The 24,695-nt window shown below is 38.8% G+C and overlaps 1 protein-coding gene across 22 annotated transcripts in view; it reads left to right on the top strand.

Annotated features, from left to right (window-relative positions):
• Window positions 1-24,695, top strand: part of KDM4C (lysine demethylase 4C) — a 544,029-nt gene that overhangs the window by 126,438 nt on the left and 392,896 nt on the right. For all 22 annotated transcript variants that reach the window (XM_072596853.1, XM_072596740.1, XM_072596750.1 and 19 more), the window contains one exon: window positions 12,732-12,846. In XM_072596853.1, coding sequence (XP_072452954.1) covers window positions 12,732-12,846 — 115 coding nt within the window. The remainder of the gene's footprint in view (window positions 1-12,731; window positions 12,847-24,695) is intronic.

Raw genomic sequence — 24,695 nt, 5'->3', positions numbered from 1 at the left:
TTTTTTGGAAATAATAGCACAAAGCTCTATAATAATTTAAATAGATTGAGAATTTGTGGGGATTTCACATGAATTGCATTGTTAGATATATCTTTGTATTGATAATAAAGAATAGGTTCTTTAAGGCAAACCATTAAACAAGATGGAAAGGAAAATGTTTATCCTATATAAGAAATACAGTTTTAAGTATTCTAGCTAATCTTTTAATGTTTAAGTAGTTAAAGTGCTAATTATCAGTGAATGTTTTATTTATGTTATTGTAGTAGGACTCCTGGTAATACTTTGTCAATTAACGTTTTGTTTTGCATACGTATATATTAATGAAAATTAAAATTACACTTGTGTAAACTTTTAATCATGTATTACCCCTACTCCCCACCCCCCAAGCATTTGAACTCTACTGCAGAGAGTGAAATTAGGATGAGCTGGCTGTGTTATTCAAAGGCCAAACTTACCTAAGAGACTTTTATGGAGAAACTCACACAGGTAGATGGGAGAAACAATACAAGGATATTCTCAAGGTCTCTCTGAAGAACTTTGTAATTGGTTGTGTGATGGATGTGGGAATCACTGGCATGGGACCACCCAGCGTGGCATGCTCTCATCGGAGAAGGTGTTGTGCTCTATGAGTAAAGCAGAATTAAAGTAGCTCAAAAGAAATGCAAGATACGCAGTTTTAAGGAATCCACCCCAAATGTTCACATGGACTTTTTGTGTTTGACTTGTGGTATAGCATTCCGAGCTTGTATTAATTAGTCTGATCAGCCACAGTTGGATGTGTTGTAACTTGACTCTGATATAATGATATCATTTTGGTCCTCTTAAAGAATGAAGGACAATAACCAGCTTTTATTAATTTCCTCACTTGTTTTCTACTCATTTTCTTGATCTCATTACTTTCCTTATCTCCTCTCCCCCTATTCTCTCCCAAGTAAATTTTTTCTTTTTGGAGCTCACAGTTCAAGAACATTTGTTTATTAAGTGCTTAGTGTGTGTCAGTTATGGCAAGTACGTACCAGACCAAAGATAAAAATGACAAAGTCTTTCCTGGGGGACATAGCATAGAGATAAGTAAATATAAACTTCATGCAGGATAACCACTTGGTAATTAAAAATGAATTTATTGACTTAAGAAATAAACTTATTTTTTATATCTTTGTAAAACTTAAGCAGTATATCTTCCTTTTGCTGTAGTCACTGTGCTTAAATGATTGAGCGTTCAGTTTACAAAATTTTGACATATTCTTTAGTTTTTCATTATGAAATCATACTTTTATTACTTTGGATATTATGGGTACAATCGATGGAACAGTCATTCTTAAGTATTTGTCAGTTCTGGAGAGGAAAGGGAGAGTATTTAAAATTGGGAGGATCAGGAAAAGCCTGTAAGAAGTATCCCTGGAGATGAGCTTTAAAGGAAGCTAGGGATTTCTAGAGGCAGAGATGTGGAAAGGTACATTTCCAGAATGGACATTAATCAGAGTAATGGCAAAGGAAAGATGGAATGTACTTTATAGGAAACAACAAGTAGTTAAGTTGGTTAAATTGTCAAGCATGAGAGGAACAAAGTGTCAGTCAACAAGTATTTATTAAGTGCTCAGTTACTTTGCCAGGCACTCTGCTAAGCCTTGGTGATACAAAGAAAGGCAAAAGCACTGTCCCTGTCCTCAGGAAACTCACATTCTAATGGAAGAGACGACATAGAAATAACTGTGAGAGTATATAGAATGTGTGTAAATTGGAAGTAGTTCCAGATGGAAACAGTAGTAGAGTGAGTTACAAAAGGTCTCTTTGTGACTATGGGATTTGAGATGAGTGTTGATGAAGTCAGGGGTTGCCCTTCAGGAGGGAGAGCATTCTAGGCAAGGGGGCAGCCAGGGCAAAGGCCCAGAATTGAGAGATGAATTCAAGAATCAGCAGGTAGCACATTATGACTAGAATTTAGAATGTGAAGGAAAGTCAAATGAAGGAACACCAGAAATGTATGAAGGTGCCTAGTCATGAAGGACCACCTTTTAAGTATGCCTGCTTTATGGTGAAGGGCTTTACATGTCTAAAAAGTTAGAGGCTGTGGAGCACTGTAGCTTCGGCTAGTCATGGGCAGACCTGGACATGGCGGCGGGGAGGGAGGGTTATGATTTTGACTGGTTGGTGATAGATTGGATATTGAAGGAACTGGAAGCAAGAGAGCTTTTATAACGGTATAGACAAGAGGTAATAATATTCTGAACTAAGGTAGTGGCCATGTGACTGATATGGGGGTTAGGAGTGGGTTACTGAGAATGAGATTATCTTGAATATTCAATGTGTTCTAGTTTTAAGTTAATGAAGTTGTGCTTAAGTCGTTTATATGTGTGTTGAATCCCTCTAGTAAAATGTAAAATCTTTGCGTGTAGTTTGTTTTGTTTTTGATAGTTCAGAGAAATGTAGAGAGAATCCTCTACCCTTCTATAGTGATAATAATACTTGGCCACTGATTGGATAAGGGGAGAGGGAAGAGTGAAAGTTAACTCCTAAGTTAAACCAAGATGGAAGTTGGTGATGTCCTGGACAGAGGAGTAGTGAGGTGGGGAACCTGTGGCCTCCAGGTCACATGTGACTTTCAGATCCTTTGATATGGCCTTTGGACTGAGTCTAAGTTTTACAGAACAAATCCTTTTATTAAGGGGATTTGTTCTTTGAAGTTTGGATTCAGCCAAAGGGCTATACTTGAGGACCTAGAGGGCCACATGTGGCCCCAGAGCTGCAGGCTCCCTATCCCTGAGTGGGGTGGCGGGGAGAGGATGATCTTGGATCTCTGGAGTTTGAGATGCTTATGATATATCCAGGTGGAGATGATCAGCAAGGTGTTAGAAATATGAGACTTGTTCCCAGGAAAGAGACTGGGGAGTCATCTGCAGAAAGACTGTTAACAAGCATTTGTGAAGTATCTATTGCCTACTCTGTGTCAGGCATTGTGCTAAATGGAGGCTACATAGACAAAAATGGAAGTCCCTGCTTTCAGAGAGTTAACACTTTTATATGTACGTGTGCATGTATACATACATACTTAAGTATATATGTACATATGCATTTGTAGGGATATATATAACAAACCTAGTAATTAGCTTTTGGAGAAACATTAATAACTAGGGAGGTCAGGAAAGGCCTGAATCTTGAAGAAAGTAACCGAATGTTGTTTGTAAATGGAGTTGCCAAAATAATGCCTTTTCCACAGCCTAAACTGCATGTGAATACAGAAACAGAAATAAGCAGAACACCTGGCTGCAGTGGAGACTGTAGGGGTAAAAAGCACATAGAAAATAAAAGCAGTGGATCTTGTCACAGAGCTGAGAGAAGGAAAAATGTCCATGGGTAATGTCTTTGGGAAGCCGTCCTCGATAATACTGTCTCTGTTTGTGAGAATGAACCCTGAATTTTGAAAAACTGCAATTTGTTGGTGATAAGCTTTGAGTATTTCTAAACTGGCCAGTGTTGTTTTGCATTGGCAGAGTCAAGTTCAGAGTGAATGTTAGGAACAGGGAGAAGGAATCTCTGATGCAAGTAACCCACCATAATCAATATAATGGAACCCATGGGAGCTGATGATGTTTTCAAGCAAGAACCTGGAGAAAGGGAAAGACACCCAGGAGCACTAGGGACCCAACATTCAGTGATAATTGTTGTTTGGGTGAATGAGTGATAATGTAGCCAATGAATAGTCAATTTAGTAAAAGAATCTGGAGAGAACAGTGTTATGAAAGCTAAAAGAACATTTTACATGCAGTATTGTTGTATTGTCTCCTTTTTCTGGCCCTTTGTTCCTGTCACAGCCACTAAACATGGGGATCCCCATAGGCTCTGTCCTTGGCCTTCTCTTTTCCCTCTGTACAGTTTCACTTGATAAGATGTCATTGCCTTCCACGATTTCAGTTACCATCTCTATACAGATGACTCAGACTTACCTGTCTAACCTTAATTTCTTTGCCAGCTTTCACTCTCAAATTTTCAACTGTCTATTAGATTTCTCAAACTTGGATGTCCTGTAGGCACTTTAAATTCAACATATCTACAACTGATTTCATTATCTTGCCCCTGTTCCAAACCCTCTGTTAAGGATATCGTTATCTCCCCAAGGATATCATTATCTTCCCAGTCACCAAGGTTCGCAACCTTTGATGTCCCATTCTCACTATGTGCTGTGCCACCTAGTTGTCCTAACCCATGGACTTGACCCATAGTAATCACTTATTAAATGCTAATTGACTGCTTGTTTATTATGCAGACCTTCAGAGTTGGGAGGCACCTTAGAGATATTCTAATTTGGGCTTCTTATTTTGAGATCCAGTGACTTGCTAGGACAGACCATGTTAGTCAGGATTTGAACCTGCATCTTTTAACTATCATGTTAAATCTTATCCTTTCCTTTAGAATATATGATATGTGAGAACAGGCACTGTTTATTCTTTTTATTTAAATAAATGTTACTCTGAATTCCATTGAAAACTAAGTTTAGAATATTTAATGTTCAGTTTTTAAATTTTTATATTTTAAGATTTAAATTTATTTTTAGTTTTTAGCGTTCATTTCCACAAGATTTTGAGTTCCAAATTTTCTCCCCGTCTTTATACTCCCCCCAACCCCAGATGACATGCATTCTGATTGCCCCTTCCCCTAGTCTACCCTCCCTTTTATCATTCCCTGCTCTTATTCCCTTCCACTTTACTTTCTTGATGGGCAAAATAGATTGGTATACCCCATTGCCTGTATATTTTATTTCCCAGTTGCATGTAAAAACAATTTTTTAACATTTGCTTTTCAAACTTTGAGTCCCAAATTCTCTCCCTTTTCTCCTCCCTCCCCACCCTCATTGAGAAGGCAAGCAATTCAATATAGGTTATAGATGTGTAGTTATGAAAAACACCTCCATAATAGCTATGTTTTGAAAGAATGACTATATTTCCCTCCATCCTATCCCATCCCCAATTATTTTATTTTTTCCTTTGACCTTGTCCCTTTTCAGAAGTGTTTGCTTCTGACTACCCCTCCCCAATCTGCCCTCCTTCTATCATCCCCCTACCTTCCCTACCTTCCTATAGGGTAAGATACCCAATTAATTGTGTATATTATTCCCTCCTTAAGCCAAATCCAATGAGAGTAAGGTTCACTCATTTCTTCTAACCTCTTCTCTTTTCCCCTCCATTGCAAAACCTTTTTCTTATGTGAGATAATTTACCCTATTCTATCTCTCTCTTTCTCCTTCTTTCAATATATTCCTTTCTTACCCTTTAATTTTATTTTTTAGATATTATCCCTTCATATTCAACTCACTCTGTGCTAGCTATCTGTCTGTCTGTCTGTCTAGATGTCTGTCTGTCTTATCTATCTATCTATCTATGTATCTATCTTATCTCCTCTAACTACCCTAATACTTAGAAAGGTCTCATCAGTTACAAATATCATCTTTCCATGTAGGAATGTAAACAATTAAACAATACTAAGTCCCTTACGATTTCTCTTTCCTGTTTACCTTTTCATGCTTCTCTTGATTCTTTTATTTGAAAGTCAAATTTTCTATTCAGCTCTGGTCTTTTTCATCAGGAATGCGTGAAAGTCCTCTATTTCATTGAATATCCACTTTTTCCCCTGAAGAATTATACTCAGTTTTGCTGGGTAGGTGATTCTTGGTTTTAATACGAGCTCCTCTGACCTCCAGAATATCATATTCCAAGCCTTTAGATCTCTTAATGTAGAAGCTACTAGATCTTGTGTTATCCTGATTGTATTTCCATAGTTATTCAAATTATTTCTTTATGGCTGCTTGTAATATTTTCTCCTTGACCTGGAAACTCTGGAATTTGGCTACATTATTTCTAGGAGTTTACTTTTAGTATTTGTAGAGGTGATGGGTGGATTCTTTCAATTTCTATTTTATCTTCGGGTTCTAGAATATCAGGGCAGTTTTTCTTGATAATTTCTTGAAAGATGATATATAGGTCATTTTTTTCATCATGGCTTTCAGGTAGTCCAATAATTTTTAAATGATCTCTTCTGTATCTATTTTCCAGGTCAGTGATTTTTCCAATGAAATATTTCACATTGTCTTCTATTTTTTCATTCTTTTGTTTCTGTTTTATAATTTCTTGATTTCTCATAAAGGCATTAGCATCCATTTGCTCCATTCTAATTTTGAAGGAATTGTTTTCCTCATTGAATTTTTGAACCTCCTTCTCCATTTAGCCAATTCTGCTTTTTAAGGCACACTTTTCCTCATTGGCTTTTTGGACTTCTTTTGCCATTTGGGTTAGTTTATTTTTTAAAGTGTTATTTTCTTCACTATTTTTGGGGGTCTACTTTATAGCAAGCTGTTGACTCAATTTTCTTGATTTTCTTGCATTACTCTCATTTTTCTTCCCAATTTTTCTTCTGGTTCTCTTACTTGATTTTCAAAATCCTTTTTGATTTCCTCCATGGACTGTGACCAGTTCACTTCCCTCTTAGAGGCTTTTGATGTAGGAGCTTTGACTCTGCTGTCCTCCTTGTATGCCTTGATCTTCCTTGTCACAAAAGTAAGATTCTGAGTTCTTTTACAGTGTTTACTCATCTTACCAGTCACTTGACTTTCTAACTCCCAAGGTAGAATTCTGCTGCCAGTGGGGGTACGCGATGGGGTGGGTGTACAGGCTTCAGGGATTTCGTATCAGCCCCTCAATATCTCATGGTGTATAAGGCCACAGCTCAGGAAGCACCCTCTGCTGCTGTCTTGTTACACCCAAGTCCCACAGAGTTTACCACCCTGACCTTTTTGGTGTTTGTAGGTTGAGAACTTTGGAAACTGCCACAGCTGCCAGTGATTCAGTCCCCCTGAAGCCTACTCAGATTGGTCTGTGCCAGTGTGGCCCATGCCAGACTGCACTCCTTTCCCTTCCCAGTGTGAAAGACACTTCATGTTGACTTTCCAGGTTGTCTTGGGTTGGGAATTTGTTTCACGCCATCATTTTGTGGATTCTCCAGCTCTAGAATTTGTTTAGAGTCATTTTTTTACAGGTATTTGGAGGAGAGCTCAGGGAGGTCCCTGCTTTTTTCCATTCTCCCCCCAATTTAAAATATTTAAAATGTGGTTAGAGACATTAAATTTCCCTTGTAAGGAAATGTTGCATATTCCTTTACTTTTTCTTATATCTAGGATCTGATTACTATAATAATGAATCCTTCTGAATTTGCTGCATTATTTGAATTTCTACTGCATTTCCATTGAACAGGAATCATTTACCATATTTTGCATAATTATAGTTTCAAATTGTATGAATTCAAATACATGTGGAGCCCCTTCAAGTGATTTGATTTTTCAGAACAGATACAAGATCTGACTAGGGTTTGTTAATGTTAATGATTTTGTTGTAGAGTAGGTAATTCAGGTCATATTATAAATTGTCAGGTGCTATTTTGACCTTGAAGCAACTTAGAGATAGTCGGTCTAGAAAGTGTTTAGGAAAAAAAAAACTTTCTTTTTTTTTAACACAATTATAGGTCTTTTTACATCCAACTCAAGAAGAGCTTAATTTCCTGGATGTCTGCTAGCCTCTGATGAAAGCAGATCAGTTAAAAATTTCTGAACCTGAATTAGTGGTAGATTCATCAAGCACCTACTTTGTCAAATGAAATGAGATAATGTATGTAATATGCTTTGCCATCCTTAAAGTGCTATATAAATGCTAGCCATTATTGCTGTTGTTGCTGTTATTTTGTGTGTTTTTGTTTTTTTTTTTAAAAAGGTTGAAGAACCAAAACAAAAAAATTCTCTTTTGGATCTGATTCTTACCAGTGAGAAAGAAGTGGTTGCTTTGGTGAAAATACTGGAAACCTTAAGGAAAAAGTGGTCACCCTATCTTAGATACGGTGATAAAGGAGAAAGAAATTTTGAATAGTCTAATGAGCATCCTACATTTTCTGGGAACAGATGTTAAAGATTTAAGAGGAAAGATAAGTAGAATATTATGTGCAGAAATATTATTGGGAAAGTCAGTGTAGGAAGGCTAAGTTTTAAGTAATGAAAATCCAAAGAGCAGTGATTCTATCAGGAGGAAAAGTGTGTGGGAATGTGGGGTCCTGGCAGTTCCTGGGGCCATCTCATTGGGCATGTGTGGATGGGTTGAAGGAACTGAAGTATTTACCTTTACTCTGGAGAAGAGAGAACTTAGTGTGACCATGATACCTTTAAGTGTTTGAAAGGCTGTCTTGGAAGGATTAGTCTTATTTTGCTTGATCCCAGGGAGCAAAGTGAGGAGCTATGGATAGAATGTCTAAGACACAAATTAAGTCTTGGTGTCCAGAAAAAACTTCTGATTTATGCTATCTGATTAGGGCTGTTCTCAGAGGATGGTGGCTTCCTCTGTGGGGTTTTTCTAGCAGAAGCAGGAAGACCCTTTGTCACTTTGTTGGGGAATCTTTTTCCACATAGGGATTTAGCATTTGAAATCCTCTTACATTATAAAACTTAGAGCTTTGAAAAATATTTTAAGACTTTTATCTGATTCAATTTTGTTATGTTCTTTTATGTTTTTAAGGTTTACAACTATCATTAGCCATTGAAATTGCTGTACAAAGCACAAAATTCTGTATTATATTTAATGAAGTGTCAGTTCATTAGAACTCTCAGTGAAGTTAGCATTTAAATCATAAGCCCATATTTCTTTACAGTCTACTTAATGTTCTTCCTAACAACCATATGGTCCTCAGAACAGTTGGGAAATTTGTGCTGAAAGCAAAATAATTTTCACTGGTAACAGGAGGTGTTCTGTCTTTTCATCCATCTGTTCCTGTCCAGGAAAAACTCTTACATAGGTAAAGGGCATGTCAGGTTTATTTCAGTGGAAACAAGGTACCAAGGATATTCTGTTCAAATTTTTTTTTTTTAACTTCTCAGCTGAATCTGGTGAGTCAACGTTGGTAGGTAGTTCATATTGAATATTAGGATCTGATTCCAAAGAATAGGTACGGTTTATAGTGATAGGTTAATGTTAGTAGGCTATAATCTGTATCTTTTTGTAAATCTTTATGTTTTACTATTGGCTACCAATGTCCTTTGATTTATTAAACACTATATAATCTATTATACAGCACTTTTTAAAATGTGGGTTGCAACCCCATATGGGGTCTGGAAAAATTTGGCAACATTAAAAGGTTTCTGAATGTACAACGACCAAAAATTGATTAAAAATCAAATGCATAATGAATTAGAGGTGCTTCTGGCAGCTTTTGCAAATTTTTGCATCATAAAACTTTACTCCATCCTTGATTCTGAACACACTCTGCGCTGTACATGCCCTCAAATCTTGCAACATCAAAGAAGACTGCTCAAACTCAAAAATGAGTCACCAGTGGAAAAAGTTTAAGAAGCCCTGATCTATAAAATACAAACAGATTTTAGCAGAAAATCAAAGCAAATGGTGGTTCCTTTGGATCAGAGAAGAATTTTGTTGTAGGAATTTTGATTGCAAATGTCGGGGGCTAATTCTGCAATAAATTTCATTTTTTTTCCTTTTTTTCCCCCCTATTCTTATTTATTTATTTTTTTCAATTTATTTATTTGTTTTTGGTTTTCAACATTCATTTCCACAAGATTTTGAGTTTCAGATTTTCTCCCCATCTCTCTCCTCGCCACCCCATAATGCCTTGCATTCTGATTACCCCTTCCCTCAATCTGCCCTCCTTTCTATCACACCCCTCTCTTCTCTTATTCCCATCTTCTCTCTTTTCTTGTAGAGCAAGATAGATTTCTATACCCCATTACCTGTATTTCTTATTTTCCAGTTACAGGCAAAAACAATTCTCAACATTCGTTCCTAAAACTTTGAATTCCAACTTCTCTCCCTTCCTCTCTCCTCACCCATCCCCACTGAGAAGGCAAGCAATGTAATATAGGCTATATATGTGTAGTTTTGCTAAAGACTTCCATAGTAGTCATGTTGTGAAAGACTAACTATATTTCCCTCCATATTATCCTGCCCCCCATTTATTCTTTTGACCATATCCTTCCCCAAAAATGTTTACTCCTAATTATCCCTCTACTCTCATTTGCCCTCCCTTTTGTCATTTCCCCAACCCCCACTTATCTCCTTCTCCCCTACTTTCCTGTAGTGTAAGATAGATTTTCATACCAAATTGAGTGTGCATGTTATTCCCTCCTTAAGCCAAATGTGATGAGAGTAAGCCTCACTTTTTCCATCTCATCTCCCCCTTTTCCCCTCCGTTGAAAAAGCTTTTACTTGACTTTTTTTTAATGAGAGATAATTAGCCCCATTCCATTTCTCCCTTTCTCCTCTCAATATATTCCTCTGTCACCCCTTATTTTTATTTTTTTATATATTATTCCTTCCTATTCAACTCACCTTGTGCTGTGTGTGTGTGTTTGTGTCTGTGTGTGTCTGTGTGTATATAATCCCTCCAGCTACCCAAATACTGAGAAAAGTTTCAAGAGTTACAAATATTATCTTTCCATGTAGGAAAGTAAACAGTTGAACTTTAGTAAGTCCCTTATGATTTCTCTTTCCTGTTTCCCTTTTCATGCTTCTTTTGATTCTTGTGTTTGAAAGTCAGATTTTCTATTCAGTTCTGGTCTTTTCTTCAAGAATGCTTGAAAGTCCTCTATTTCATTGAATGACCATTTTTTCCCCTGAAATATTATATTCAGTTTTGCTGGGTAGGTGATTCTTGGTTTTAATCCTAGTTCCTTTCACTTCTGGAAAATCATATTTCAAGCCCTGTGATCCCTAAATGTAGAAGCTGCTAGATCTTGTGTTATCCTGATTGTATTTCCACTCGAATTGTGCCTTTCTAGCTGCTTGTAATATTTTCTCCTTGACCTGGAAACTGTAGGAGTTTCCCTTTTTGAATCTCTTTCAGGAGGTGATTGGTAGACTCTTTTGATATTTATTTTGTCCTCTGGTTCTGGAATATCAGGGCAGTTTTTCTTGATAATTTCATGAAAGATGATGTCTAGGCTCTTTTTTTGATCAAGAAATTACAAAACAAAACCAGAAGAATGAAGAAATAGAAGATAATGTGAAATATCTCGTTGGAAAAACAACTGACCTGGAAAATAGATCCAGGAGAGACAATTTAAAAATTATGGGACTGCTTGAAAGCCATCATCAAAAAAAGAAGTAAAATTATTGAAGAAGAAAAACAACTTCTTGATTTAATGCTGTTGTGAAACTGTGGTAGAGATATATTTGAGTGGTATATTCTTGTTGTCATGAACATTTGAAATGTACTCTTATTAACTGTAGAAATGTTTATTGAATTGGTTTTATTTTTAGGTAGATACTAGTAAGCTCAGCAGTTTTATTAAGTGCTGGCTCTATACAAGTGCCAGTGATACAAAGATGACTATTATACAGACCCTATTTTTAGGGGTCTCTAGAGTCTTCATAGTGTTGCATGTGTGCAGAGGGTAAACATTTTGATTTTTGTGAATATATAATATAAAGAAGACTAATGCAATTGGAAAGTTTCAGGAAAAGCTCTGTGAAACATCTAAGGAATGCAGGAGAAGTTTTAACTGATTGGAGTTGGCAAAAATGGTAATAGAAAGTTTTATCAAGGAAAGTGGCACTTGAGTTGTGTCAAAAAAGAAGGGACAGATTTCAGTAGAAGGTGACTGGTATGGAGGGAGTCCATAAAAAATTGGGGGGATAGCACTGGGTTGGTCTTAGGCAGCTTGGTGGCACAATGGATAGAGTGCTGGGCCTGAAGTCAGGAAAACTCATCTTCCTGAGTTAAAATCTGGTCTCTGAAACTTACTAGGTATGTGACCCTGGGTATGTCAACCTGTTTGCCTCAGTTTCCTCATCTGTAAAATGAGCTGGAGATGGAAATGGAAAAACCATTCTAGTATTTTGGTCAAGAAAACCCCAAAAGGGGCCACGAAGAGTTGGACACGACTGAAATGACTGAAAAACAACTTGGGCTGGTGGTTGTAATCCCTGGTACTGGGAGTAGTTGATTGGAGGGCATTTCCAGCGTAGATGAGATAGAGAGCCACAGAATCAAGTGCACCAGAGTGTGCATGTGTGTGTGCTTGTGGATGTGCACATGCCCCATCCGCTACCTTCTCCTCCACAAAGTGAATGAAAGCTGAGACACAGAGATGGAGGAGGAATGCATGGGGATGGGCAAGGGAAGGAGAATTTAACCTTTATATAGTGCTTACTATGTGCCAGTCCCTAAGCATTTTTTTTTTTAAAACAAATATCTTATTTGGTCTTCCCAAAAACTTGTGAGGTTGGTGCTATTATTATACCCATTTTTTTAAGTTGAGGAATCTTAAGCAAATGGAAGTTAAGTGACTTGCCCAGGGTTGCAGAGCTGGTGTTTTAGATCATGTTTGAACTCAGGTCTTCTGCACTCCAAGCCAAGTGTTCTGCCTACTGTACCATCAGCTTCACATTAGTTCATTTCGAAAAGAAGTAATATGAGAAAAGTTGTGAATTATAGGTTGAAGCCAATTTGTGGTGGGCTTTGCATGATAAGATTATGAGTTTATACTTTATTTGGTTGAGCTGGCTTTTGAGGAAGATTACTTTAGTAGAAGTGAGAAATCAGTGGAGTGGATGGACTAGATGCCAAAATGACAAGTTGAGAAGTTTATTATAGTGTCTACACTGAAGAGATGAATCATTTGGATAAATTACAATTTATAAATTTATATCCTTTAAAAATCTTTAAACTTATTTTCATCTTTCTTATAGGTATTGCACCCCAAGATATTTAGACTATGAAGATTTGGAGCGCAAGTACTGGAAGAATTTGACATTTGTGGCACCAATCTATGGAGCAGATATCAATGGAAGCATATATGATGAAGTATGTCTGTTCTTGTACATAGTGGCTTTTGTCAGAGACCATTTGGTATTGTCTTTTCAGCAGTTGAGAAAAATGATTTATCTTTCTTTGAATAATGCACTATTGCTAATAACGTACAAAATACAAGGAAATAAAAGAAATCACTGTTAAGAGTTTTGTTGTTGAACGTCTGTACCAATTGGTGACAAACACAATTAAGCAAATACTAGATATTATTGATTAATCTTTAATTATCAATTTTACTGCCCTTGAATCAGTTATTATTAAAAATATTTTGAATTTCATGTGCAATAGTTCTTATTACTATGAAGTACCGACTGTTTGCAAGATGAGCTATGTATTTTAGGTCAGAAGTGTCTGCCGTATTCTTGGCTACCCAAAACCAATTTAAAATGTAATTAGGAAATGTTTATCAAAACAAGTAAAAATACAGTTGGACCTAAATAATGTTATTATTTTATTATTATTATTATTTTTCTTAGTCATGTAGGGATCCTTTTGTATCATTTAGTGGCCCTATTTCTATTTGAGTTTGACATTATATAGAGATTGGGCATGTGATGATACATTAGGGGAGATAGAGACTTTTAAAAATGAATGTTTATCATATTCATTTACTGTATTAACACTTCTTTCCAGGTGAAGCAGAAGGTTGTGTATGTGTGTGTTCAAAGAAAGCTTTCTCCACTGTGGAGCTGAAAGTTATTTCCTGAGCACACACAAGAACATCTGTTTTGGGCCTAGTTTGGATAAAGGAAGCATAACAGCTGTGTGGGAATTACATAGACGTGAGGAGCAAAAAGTTGTGGGTGCTGTGTGTATGTGTGTGCTGTGTTACCTTTAATGAAACAGGACCTTCAGGTATTTTTTATTTAAAATCCAGTGCTGTGTAAAAACCTGTAAATCCAAATGCAGAAGAAAAACATAAAAAGGCAAACACAATCATAAGGGACTAAGGGTAAACTGTTTACTTTCCAGTATAATGAGATAATGCGTGTCTGTTCTAAATCCCATCAATATCATTCTGTGACCATAGAATCTAATTAGATAGAAGGCCTGAGAATGGTTCTATTGTCTTAATGATCATTTTGTTTTCCTCTGATCAGTTCAGGAATGTTGATGGGCAGATAGCTCTTTACGTGGCTTTGGAGGGTGTTGGGGTGGGGGTGTCTGGTCCTTTGGTGTCTGGTCCTTCGTGTCTTCCGGCAGTGATTCTTCACTACCTTGCTGTGGATCAAGCAGCTCAAGCTGTAATGTAGTTTCACATAGGGTTTGGTCAGCACATAGGACTTGAAGGCATCGGCCTCGGGAGACGTCCCTGAGGATGTTGTGGATAATGAGCTTCTTGATGGCCTTATCCTTGGGCATGCAGCAGGCACAGTCAGGGCAGCAATGGCCTTGTCCTTGGGCATGCAGCAGGCACAGTTAGGGCACTGATGGGCACCCATTGTTCTTGGCACACCCATTGTTCCTCCTCTTCTTGGAAGCCAGGAAAGGAAACGAAACGAAGTGTAGTGCACTTTTAAAGGAGATCTATGGACAGAATCTTTTGGGTAGCTGCCATTTTGGATTAATTCCTTTTTTTTGTTGCATATAACCAAGAGTTACCAAATTTAGGGGCATTTTCAAGTTGTTTGGAATAAAATACAATGAAAATATCTCATTGTAACAAATGACAGTTTTGGAATATTAAAGTGAAGCTTTATCCTTTTGGTTTTTGTTTCTGTAAATCATAATACATTGATATTATTTTGAAAGGATGCTAAATACTCAGGAGCTAAAATGAAGAGAAGCTCTTGATTTTTTAATGTAGTTTTATCGCAGCATCCTTGTTTACATATTTTGAAACAAATGGTTAATATTTTGGTCCTCCAAGATACATGATTCATTGGACTCTCCACTGTCAACTTGTGTATTATTGTTCCATACCTATAGTCCTGTTGCTGGGAAGACTGAGACTGTTGGATGATGAATCTAGGAATCCTGAACTGCAGTAGGGATAGAGCTAATCTGGTGTCCTACGTGGCATCAAAGATGATGAGCCCCTGAGAGGTGGTGGGCCATGAAGCTTCTTGAGGAGGAGTTAATTGGTCCAGCCTGGAAAGAGAGCAGATTAGACACTTCATCCTGATGAATGGTAGGATGAGGCTTGTGAGTTGCTACTGTACTTTCAGTTTAGAAAGTTTGTGAGATGCAGCCCTTGATTCCCCTACCTCCTCCAAAAAGAGAATTTTGATTGACTCCAGCAGTTTTAACAGTTCCTGAAATCTAATAACATTTTCATTGCTTTTATGGCTACTGATATATTTGAAAAAATAAAATACTCCTGCTATTCAAGGTACTTAAATTAAAATACTAGAAAGTGACCTCTGTTTGTTTGCCCTCTTAAGATGGGTAGAGATTTCAAAGCTAAAGACTTTTATCTTCAAGAACATCAACTTCTGAAGAATAGTTTGGAATGGGGAGAGACTTGCAGCACGAGAGCTACCAGGAGGCTGTTGTAATAGTTCAGGCATGAAATGATGAAGACTTGCACCACCTAGGGTGGAGGTTGTGTCAGAGGAGCAAAAAAGGGTATATTTGGGAGATGGTGTAAAGGTAAAACATTGTCCTTGGCAACAGATTGGATACCATGAATGAGAGACTGAAGAGTGACAACTGGATTGTGAGTGTGAGTGCTAGGAAGGATGATAGTACTGGTGCCCTTGACAGCAATAAAGAAATTAGGAAGAGGGAAAGACAGTGAGGTCAGTATTAGGCATGTTGACTTGGAGATGCTTATGGAATATCCACTTTGTGATGTTCAATAGGTAGTTTGCTGGAGACTCACTATTAGGGAAGATTGCAAGTTGGGAGAGGGGTTAGGGCTAAATAAATAGGTCTGAGATTCACCTGCATAGCAATGGTCATTGAATCCATGGAAGCTGATGAGATCACAAAATTACCCAATGAACAGAGAGAAAAGAAGAGGGCCCACTCAGGGTTAGGGGACATGATTAATACGGCATATCAAGAATCCTCTCTTCTTAGCAGAATATATGTTTGAGCAAATATTTAGATTTCTGAGGTCTCCCTGGCTTCGTGCTGTCTCAAGGAGCATACTCATTTTCTCCAGGTAGGCAAGTGTCTCTAGTGTATTCCTGTAATAATGTGACATCTGTTTCCCCCTCCTTTTGATCATTATCTAGATTTGTTACACATATTTGTCTGAGTACTGTAATGCCTTACACATCCCTCCTCAGGTCTGTGTATTTTTAACAAAGGTGAATGCCTCGTTACTGCTATGCTCTCCTTTCTCTTTGATCTCTTCCTCATGCTAGCCGTTAACTAAATCTGTCACAAATCTTAAACAGAAGTGTGTGAATACTTGAAATACTAAAACTCAGCTTAACTTGAAATAAGGCAGCACTTGAAAATAGTGGGTCGCTTCAGAGATTAATCATCTGTGAATGCATTTTATTTTGTCAAGAATCCCCGTGGAGTATGGATTCATGCTGCATAATAATCACTTAATAAATACTGAAAGAATTAATGGAATGAAATAGGGGAAAGCAGTAACTTTGCAGTTCATGTGGAGTAACTACGAAAAAGATTTAAAAAGTGACTTAGAAGTTTTGAATTTCATTGCTTTGAGAAGTTGATACAGTTAAAATTTTAGTGGTATCACACTTTTAGTGTTGAGTAATAGTTAATCTCAAGGTGCAAGGTCATGATCTTACTAGAGTATCAAGACAGTATAATAGTTGCCAAAGTTCCATTTCTTCTTTTTATTTATCCCTTTAAAAAATTATTGTTGGTTTGTTTTTACTTCACATTCACTTCTCAGCATTTCTTCTTTCCTCTATCCAGTGAACTATGCTTTGTAATTTGTTACAAAGGAAAAACAAAAAGATCCTACCTGTATCCTTAAAGTTTTTGAAATAGAAGCTTCTAAACATAACAAGATAAAGGGTCATCATATTTATTCATATATTCAACTTTGAATTATCTAGGATACTACCAAGTTACTTTATATGTTAGATCATATGGTTATATTGAGTGATTTATAATGATAATTTTTAACTCTAAAATTTTATCATTCATAATTATTATGAAAAGCGTTTTCTTTCTATATCAAGGTATGTTGGCCTTTAAAGGAGAATCAATATTATTTTAATTGGAACAAGATTAGATCTTATCTACTTTAGGGTATTGCTATCCTTTAAGAGTAAGACTTTTCCTGATGGGCTTTAATCTGGTTAAAGTTTTCCTTCTCTGTAATGGTTTGGCTAAAATTATTTGTGTCCACCAGATGGTGCAATTGGGCAAGAAATTGTTCCAAAAGCTTTTGTTTCTATCAGCACTAAATTTAAGTAATGTAGGAATATAGGAGTTTCTAGTTTGTATATATGATCATAGGATTTCTGTTTGTCCCCACGTAAGGAATTAGTTAGAAATGAGCAACAGAACTTGTATACTTTTTGCATAGCAGAACAAACCTGAAAATGGCTATATAGAACTATTGTGTTTTTAGGCCACTGTACAGTGTACAATTAAGAGGTCCTAATGTACTCTTTATCCACATCAAGAATGTCATATTCCATTTGGAGAATCATAGTTGAAGGACAATTGACAAATTAGAGTTCTTCTAGTGAAGGAGTGACCAGGATGGTTAGTCAATGCGGATTTATAAAGGACTTATTACGATAAGCCTAGCATTGTGCTAAGTTGTCATACTATGAATCTCCCTGTCTCTACTAGGATGAGGAGAGAAAGGGGACTTCCACATGGTGCAAATGTCTCTTTCACATCTCCAGCCTGATTTACAACCTCTTAGAATGTGGAGTGGAGAGGTGGGCACCTTGTCATTGTGCCCTGGCATCTCTTGCCTGGTCTACTACCTCCTGTGGAAAGATGAAATATGTCATTCCTTCTGTTCTCACTGAGGGGTGAGGAAAGGACACCATTCGATCAAATTTCTAGCTTGATCTCTTGCTTTGGGGAAGGATAATATCACTCTTCCTTTCTCTCCAAGTTCTTGCCTTCTCAACTACGCTGCCCAAGGCTAAAAGGACTCCACTCTTAAGTCATAGTAACTTGTCTTTGAAAATCTCTCTAAATTTTTCATTTAATGATTTGGTCATTATGGTCATTCATTTACACCCCAGTGATTCTGAACTCCTGTAGATCATCATGTATTCCATATTCCCCATCTTCCACTACCCAGATCCTCTTGCCTCTTCCTTTCAACACTCCCTTTTCTTCTCGAAGCCTCAACTAAGTGGTATACCACCCCTTTCACTCTGCTCTCTGGAATATCTCATCCATTGGCAACAAACTTTCTTTTATCTTAAAAGTTTCATTGCCTCCTCCTTTGCTCTTCTGACTTTCCTGTGAAGACACAGTCTCCTTGGCCACACTTTCCAGCACTAGCTTCACTTTCATTTATTGTCTTTGACTCAGTAGTCTAGATAGGGGAGTTGGAATCCTCCATATTTTCCATGGCCACATGCTGGGCCAGGGATTTTTCGTCTATCCCAAAACAACCATATCTGTCTGTACCAGCAAAACCCATCTTCTACCTCCTGATGCCAGTCTAATTTTTCACCTGGGAGGTGATGAAACTCTGAGGTAAAGAAGAATCCTCCCTTTGACTTCAGGCCTCCCATCTCCTGCTGCGTCTGTCTTCTCAAGATAGAAGAATGATGTCCTTCCCTTTATGATGAACATTTTCTCACCTTGTCATTCTCTTCACATCCCAGTGACTCTGAACTCCTGTACATCATCACTCAAACCCCAGTCGATACTTTATACCACTTGATTCCTCATTCCCATACCTCTTCAACCTTCCACCCCAAAGTTTCATCCTAACTCTACCTAACCCTTCTACTGCACACTTTGAAATGCCTGTTCCATAGGCAAATAAAACTTTCCTTTATCTTAAATCTTTTCCTTTTGCCCTCTTTCCATCTACCAACCCTTAGTGAAACTTGGTTTCCCCTTGATGGCATGCCTCCCTGGCTACCTTTTCTGGTGTTAGCTGCACCTCTACTCATTCTTGGCTCACTGGTCAAGGTAGGGGAGTTGGAAAACTTTTTGCTCCCCATTGCTACTTCCAGATTCTCTCTTCCTTTGAGAGTCATGTTATTCATCTCTGTCACCCAATCAAAAATACTAGTAGTTGTTGTCAGCAGACTCCTTAGATTAATCCCTCTTTTTGAGTTTGATACCTGGCTTAAATTTTTTCTCAACTACTGTCTTCATACTGGCAGATTTCAACAGAGCACCCATTGATTCTCCTTCAGATAGTCTAACTACTCAGTTCCTCAACCTATTCTTCTATGAGGCACTCTTCTGTCCCACCTCATTTAGACACAAAGTTGTTCATACTCTTGATCTTGTCATCATTCACAAATGTTCCACCACCATCATTCAATAATTCTGAAATCCTCTTATCTGAACATAATCCATTGACTTTTCACCTTTCCTGCTGCCTTTCTGTACGTAATTGGATTCTTTATCTGTCCCATGACCTCTAGTCCTTTGGCCCTTCATTTCTCTCCTAGGACATGTCGACTGCACTAGTCATTCTGTCCTCTTCCTCCCATCTTGACTCCTCTATGTTGTGCTCCTTTCTGGAATCCTTAGCCCTTTTATCATCTCACCAGCTTTGCCTAGCCAGACTTTAGCCTTGGATCACTCCCAGCATCTGCTGGCTTTGTTCCTACACACATACTACTGAATAAAGGTAGAGAAAATGATGCAACCACTCTGACTGGGTCCACTATAAATTTGCTGTCTTTATATTGATTATTCTCAAATGTTCTTGTCTTGCCCTAGCCTCGCACTGCTGCTTCATGGGGTTTCTGTGATCCTCATCTTGTGGCTTCCTCACCAATGTAGATGATTTTCTCTGAAGTTCTATTTTCTCAGGACATAGGCCCTTGAAGGTTATTTCTGTTTCTGGTCCATGCCTGCTGGCAATGGGAGGCTAACTTGGGCTGTTGCTGGCTTTGCTCCCTCCCTCTGCCCTTTCTTATTGCCACTGGGTTTTTGGCTGAAGGGCCAGAACTGGAAGAAGTGATTTACTGTTGTTTCGCCCTCATTCTCGTCAGTTTGTCTTTCCTTTCTGCATATTCAAGACTTTTATTTTTTTGATTCATGATCCTTGTATGTTCTTTGCATTTGTCATAGAAATAAAGTTTTTAAAGTATCTACTTTGGTTTCCCTCATCCAAATAGTTTTTGTTACTGCCTGGTACAGCTTTTCCCCCCAGACCTCCTTTTTCTGTCATGCCTACTTTAGAAATACCATGCAAGTAGGGGAAAGGATATTGCCCCAGTGGAGGAAATTTCTTAGTCTCTAATTACATCGTTCATTGTTAATTTTTGCCCTCTCCATGGTTTTTGTTTTTTTTGGTTCACCTTCTCCTGAGGCAGGATAAGTGGTCACTCTAAATACCAAATATCTGCAGATTATGACCTTTATAATGACCTTGTTTCCTTTATAGAATATATCTCTTTCTCTGTGAGAGGATTCTTGAGCAGTAGTCCCTCTTACCAGTGAAACAACATCCCCCTTGTTTCAGTCTCTCTTTTTGCCTCCTCACCCATTTGTCTGTAGGTACTCTTCTTTGTGAGATTATTCACCTGTTGTCTGGCTGTTGTTTTAAGTCTGACTTGACTGTGTCCAAGTTTTACAAAACAAATTCTTTTATTAAGGGGATTCATTCTGTGAAGTTTGAATTCAGCCAAAGGGCCACACTTGAGGACCTAGAGAGCCACATATGTGGCCTTGAGGCCATAGGTTCCCCATCCCTGGAAGAGTTTTGTTTCTGGTGTTTCAGGTCTGTTTCTACACCCTTGTCTCCTATTTTAGTTTTAGAAAGAACTCTCTTAATGGCCTCTCTGTTCTTATTTTGTTGTTGCTGTCCCTGGTTGCTTATGTGTTTTTCCTTCTTGTGTTTTTATCGCCTAGGGAGTGTGAAAACTCAGTAATTTTTTTTGGTCTGGTTAGATGGTGAGAGAGATAATGAGTTCAGCATTATATATACTGCATTTAAGATGTCTGTTGTAGGGATGGAGCCACAAAGGCTGAGTAGATGTAGCAACCCAGCTGAACTCTCAACATTACCCTCCAAACAAAAAATAATGCCTCAAATCAAATTTTGGAGTGACAAACCCAACAAAATGTCAGGATGAGACATTTTTTCAAGCTTAAGACATTTAAGAAGTCAGCAGAAGAGGTCTGTGATACCCAGCTGAAGAGTAGGCCAGAGTGGACATAGCAGCAGCACCTTTGGTGGGCCTTCATGACTTGTGACACAGGCAGCAGTAGAAGCAACTTCAGTAGCTCTCAGCCCAGAGATAGTAAGGGCGCCAAACAACTGGTCACAAAGAGAGTATAGGGACCCTCTTTGCTGGCTCTGAGTATGGTTGTGGCAGATTGGCAACTCTATTACCTATCACAGTTCTGAGTCTTAGTTCCAGGGTGGAGAAGAGTGATAGCACTTGTGACTGCAGGAAAACAGGATACTTGGTTCCAGTTCCAGAGCCATGAGGAGCACTAGTGCTTGTAGCTACATGGGAGTAGGGGGGCCCATCCTAGGAAAATACCAGAATGTAGACCAGGAGAGTGTTGACCACATCTTTCCCCCAGTCATGCCACCTTGGAAGCACAGAAAACTGAGAAGTAGTTCTGAAAACAGCACCATGAAAAATCCTGAACATTGGGATAGTGGCTTTCCACCCCAAGGTGGGCAAAGCCTAACTTTAATGTAAAATTCAAAGTCAAGAAATAGGCTAGAAAAATTAGCGAACAACAACAAAACAACTTGATCATAAAAAGCTACTATGTTGTCTGGGAAGATGAAGACATAAACTCAGAAGAAGACAGCAATGTGAAAACAACTGTAAGCAAAAGCTTCAGTGAAAAATGCTGTTTGGACCCAAGCCTAACAAGAATTCCTGGAAGTGATAAAGAAAGAGATAAAAAGTGGTCAGGAGAAGTTGGGAAGAGAAATAAGAGGATGCAAGAAAATTATGAAAAGAGAATTAACAGCTTGGCAACAGAGGTACAAAAACATACTGAAGAAAATAACACCTTAAAAAACAGAAAAGAGGCACAAAAATTCCTGAAGAAAAGAGCTCAAAAAGTAGAATTGGCCAAATAGAGAAAGGTAAAAAAGAAAAAAAAAAATCTTACTGAAGAAAATAATTCCTTAAAAATTAGAATTAGGCAAGTGGAAGCTAATGACTCCATGAGATCTTAAGAAACAATGAAATAGGGGGCGGAGCCAAGATGGCGGAGTAGATAGCACGTACACATAGCTCCGAACCCACAACCCACACAACGGCTAGAGGGGACCAACTCACGGTGAATTCTGCACCCAGAGGCCACGGAATATTGGAGCGAGGGAGATTTCTGTTCCGGAGAGACCTGCAAACCTCTTGCGGGGGGTCCTTCGCGCTGCGGACTGGGCGCCGGGACTGGGAGCTGAGTGCAGCCCTGCAGCGGCCGCGACACCGTGAGGAAAAGATCCAAGCGGGCTTTGGAGACGGGATCTCCAGCGGCCACGCGGGTCCCTCCACCCACAGAGGGACCTGCAAACCTCTCGCAAAAGGTCTGTCGCGCTGCAGACGCGGAGCCCAGCCCAGACCTATAGCGGCCGCGGCTCCGAGAGGTACAGATCCGAGCAGGCTTCAGGGACGGGATCTCCAGCGGTGGCACAAGTCCCGCCACCCACAGGTGACGGGGGTCGGTGAGAGAGTCTCTTTGGCGGGTCGAGAGGGGAGTGGGGTGCCCGCATGTCTTGGGCCCCCCCGGGAGGTAGAAGCTGAGAGGCGGCTGCAGACAGGGGCTCCCCAAGCGGGTGGGAGCCTGGATCCATTGTGGAAGGTCTGTACATAAACCCCCTGAGGGAACTGAGCCTGAGAGGCGGCCCTGCCCCAACCTGAGCACTTGAACTTAATTCTCACACTGAATAGCATCCCTGCCCCCGCCAAAAGCCCTAAGGCGGGAAGCAGCATTTGAATCTCAGTCCCCAAACGCTGGCTGGGAGGACCAGGAGGCGAGGTGGGTGTGAGGAGAATATTCAGAGGACAAGTCACTGGCTGGGGAGAATGCCCAGAAAAGGGAAAAGAAATAAAACTATTGAAGGATACTTTCTTGGAGAACAGACATTTCCTCCCTTCCTTTCTGATGAGGAAGAACAATGCTTACCATCAGGCAAAGGCACAAAAATCAAGGATTCTGTGTCCCAGCCCACCCAATGGGCTCAGGCCATGGAAGAGCTCAAAAAGAATTTTGAAAATCAAGTTAGAGAGGTGGAGGAAAAACTGGGAAGAGAAATGAGAGGGATGAAAGAGAAGCATGAAAAGCAGATCAGCTCCCTGCTAAAGGAGAACCAAAAAAATGTTGAAGAAATTAACACCTTGAAAACTAGGCTAACTCAATTGGCAAAAGAGGTTCAAAAAGCCAATGAGGAGAAGAATGCTTTCAAAAGCAGAATTAGCCAAATGGAAAAGGAGATTCAAAAGCTCACTGAAGAAAATAGTTCTTTCAAAACTAGAATGGTACAGATAGACGCTAAGGACTTTGTGAGAAAGACAGGTATCACAGAACATAGCGAGAAGATTGGAAAAATGGAAGATAATGTGAAATATCTCATTGGAAAAACAACTGACCTGGAAAATAGATTCAGGAGAGACAATGTAAAAATTTTGGGACTACCTGAAAACCATGATCAAAAGAAGAGCCTAGACATCATCTTCCATGAAATTATCAAGGAAAACTGCCCTGAGATTCTAGAACCAGAGGGCAAAATAAATATTCAAGGAATCCACAGAACACCGCATGAAAGAGATCCAAAAAGAGAAACTCCTAGGAACATTGTGGCCAAATTCCAGAATTCCCAGGTGAAAGAGAAAATATTGCAAGCAGCTAGAAAGAAACAATTCAAGTATTGTGGAAATACAATCAGGATAACACAAGATCTAGCACCCTCTACATTAAGGGATCGAAGGGAATGGAATAGGATATTCCAGAAGTCAAAGGAACTAGGACTAAAACCAAGAATCACCTACCCAGCAAAACTGAGTATAATACTTCAGGAGAAAAAATGGTCTTTCAATGAAATAGAGGATTTTCAAATTTTCTTGATGAAAAGACCAGAGCTGGAAAGAAAATTTGACTTTCTAACACAAGAATGAAGAGAAGCATGAAAAGGTGAACAGCAAAGAGAAGTCATAAGGGACTTACTAAAGTTGAACTGTTTACATTCCTACATGGAAAGACAATATTTGTAACTCTTGAAACATTTCAGTATCTGGGTACTGGGTGGGAGTACACACACACACATGCACACACGCACACATACATAGAGACAGAGTGCACAGAGTGAATTGAAGAGGATGGGATCATATCTTAAAAAAAAAAATGAAATCAAGCAGTGAGAGAGAAATATTGGGAGGAGAAAGGGAGAAATGGAATGGGGCAAATTATCTCTCATAAAAGAGGTAAGCAAAAGACTTATTAGTGGAGGGATAAAGAGGGGAAGTGAGAGAAAAACATGAAGTCTACTCTCATCACATTCCACTAAAGGAAAGAATAAAATGCACACTCATTATGATAGGAAAACCTATCTCACAATACAGGAGAGTGGGGGACAAGGGCACAAGTAGGGTGGGGGGGAGGATAGAGGGGAGGGCATGGGGAGGAGAATGCAATTCGAGGTCGACACTCATGGGGAAGGAAAGGATCATAAAAGAATAGAAGTAATGGGGGACAGGATAGGATGGAGGGTAATATAGTTAGTCCTATACAACACAACTATTATGGAAATCATTTGCAAAACTACACAGATTTGGCCT

This window comes from Notamacropus eugenii, chromosome 1, assembly GCF_028372415.1.
Source record: "Notamacropus eugenii isolate mMacEug1 chromosome 1, mMacEug1.pri_v2, whole genome shotgun sequence".
NCBI classification, from domain to species: domain Eukaryota; kingdom Metazoa; phylum Chordata; class Mammalia; order Diprotodontia; family Macropodidae; genus Notamacropus; species Notamacropus eugenii.
This window is presented reverse-complemented; position numbering and strand designations above follow the sequence as displayed.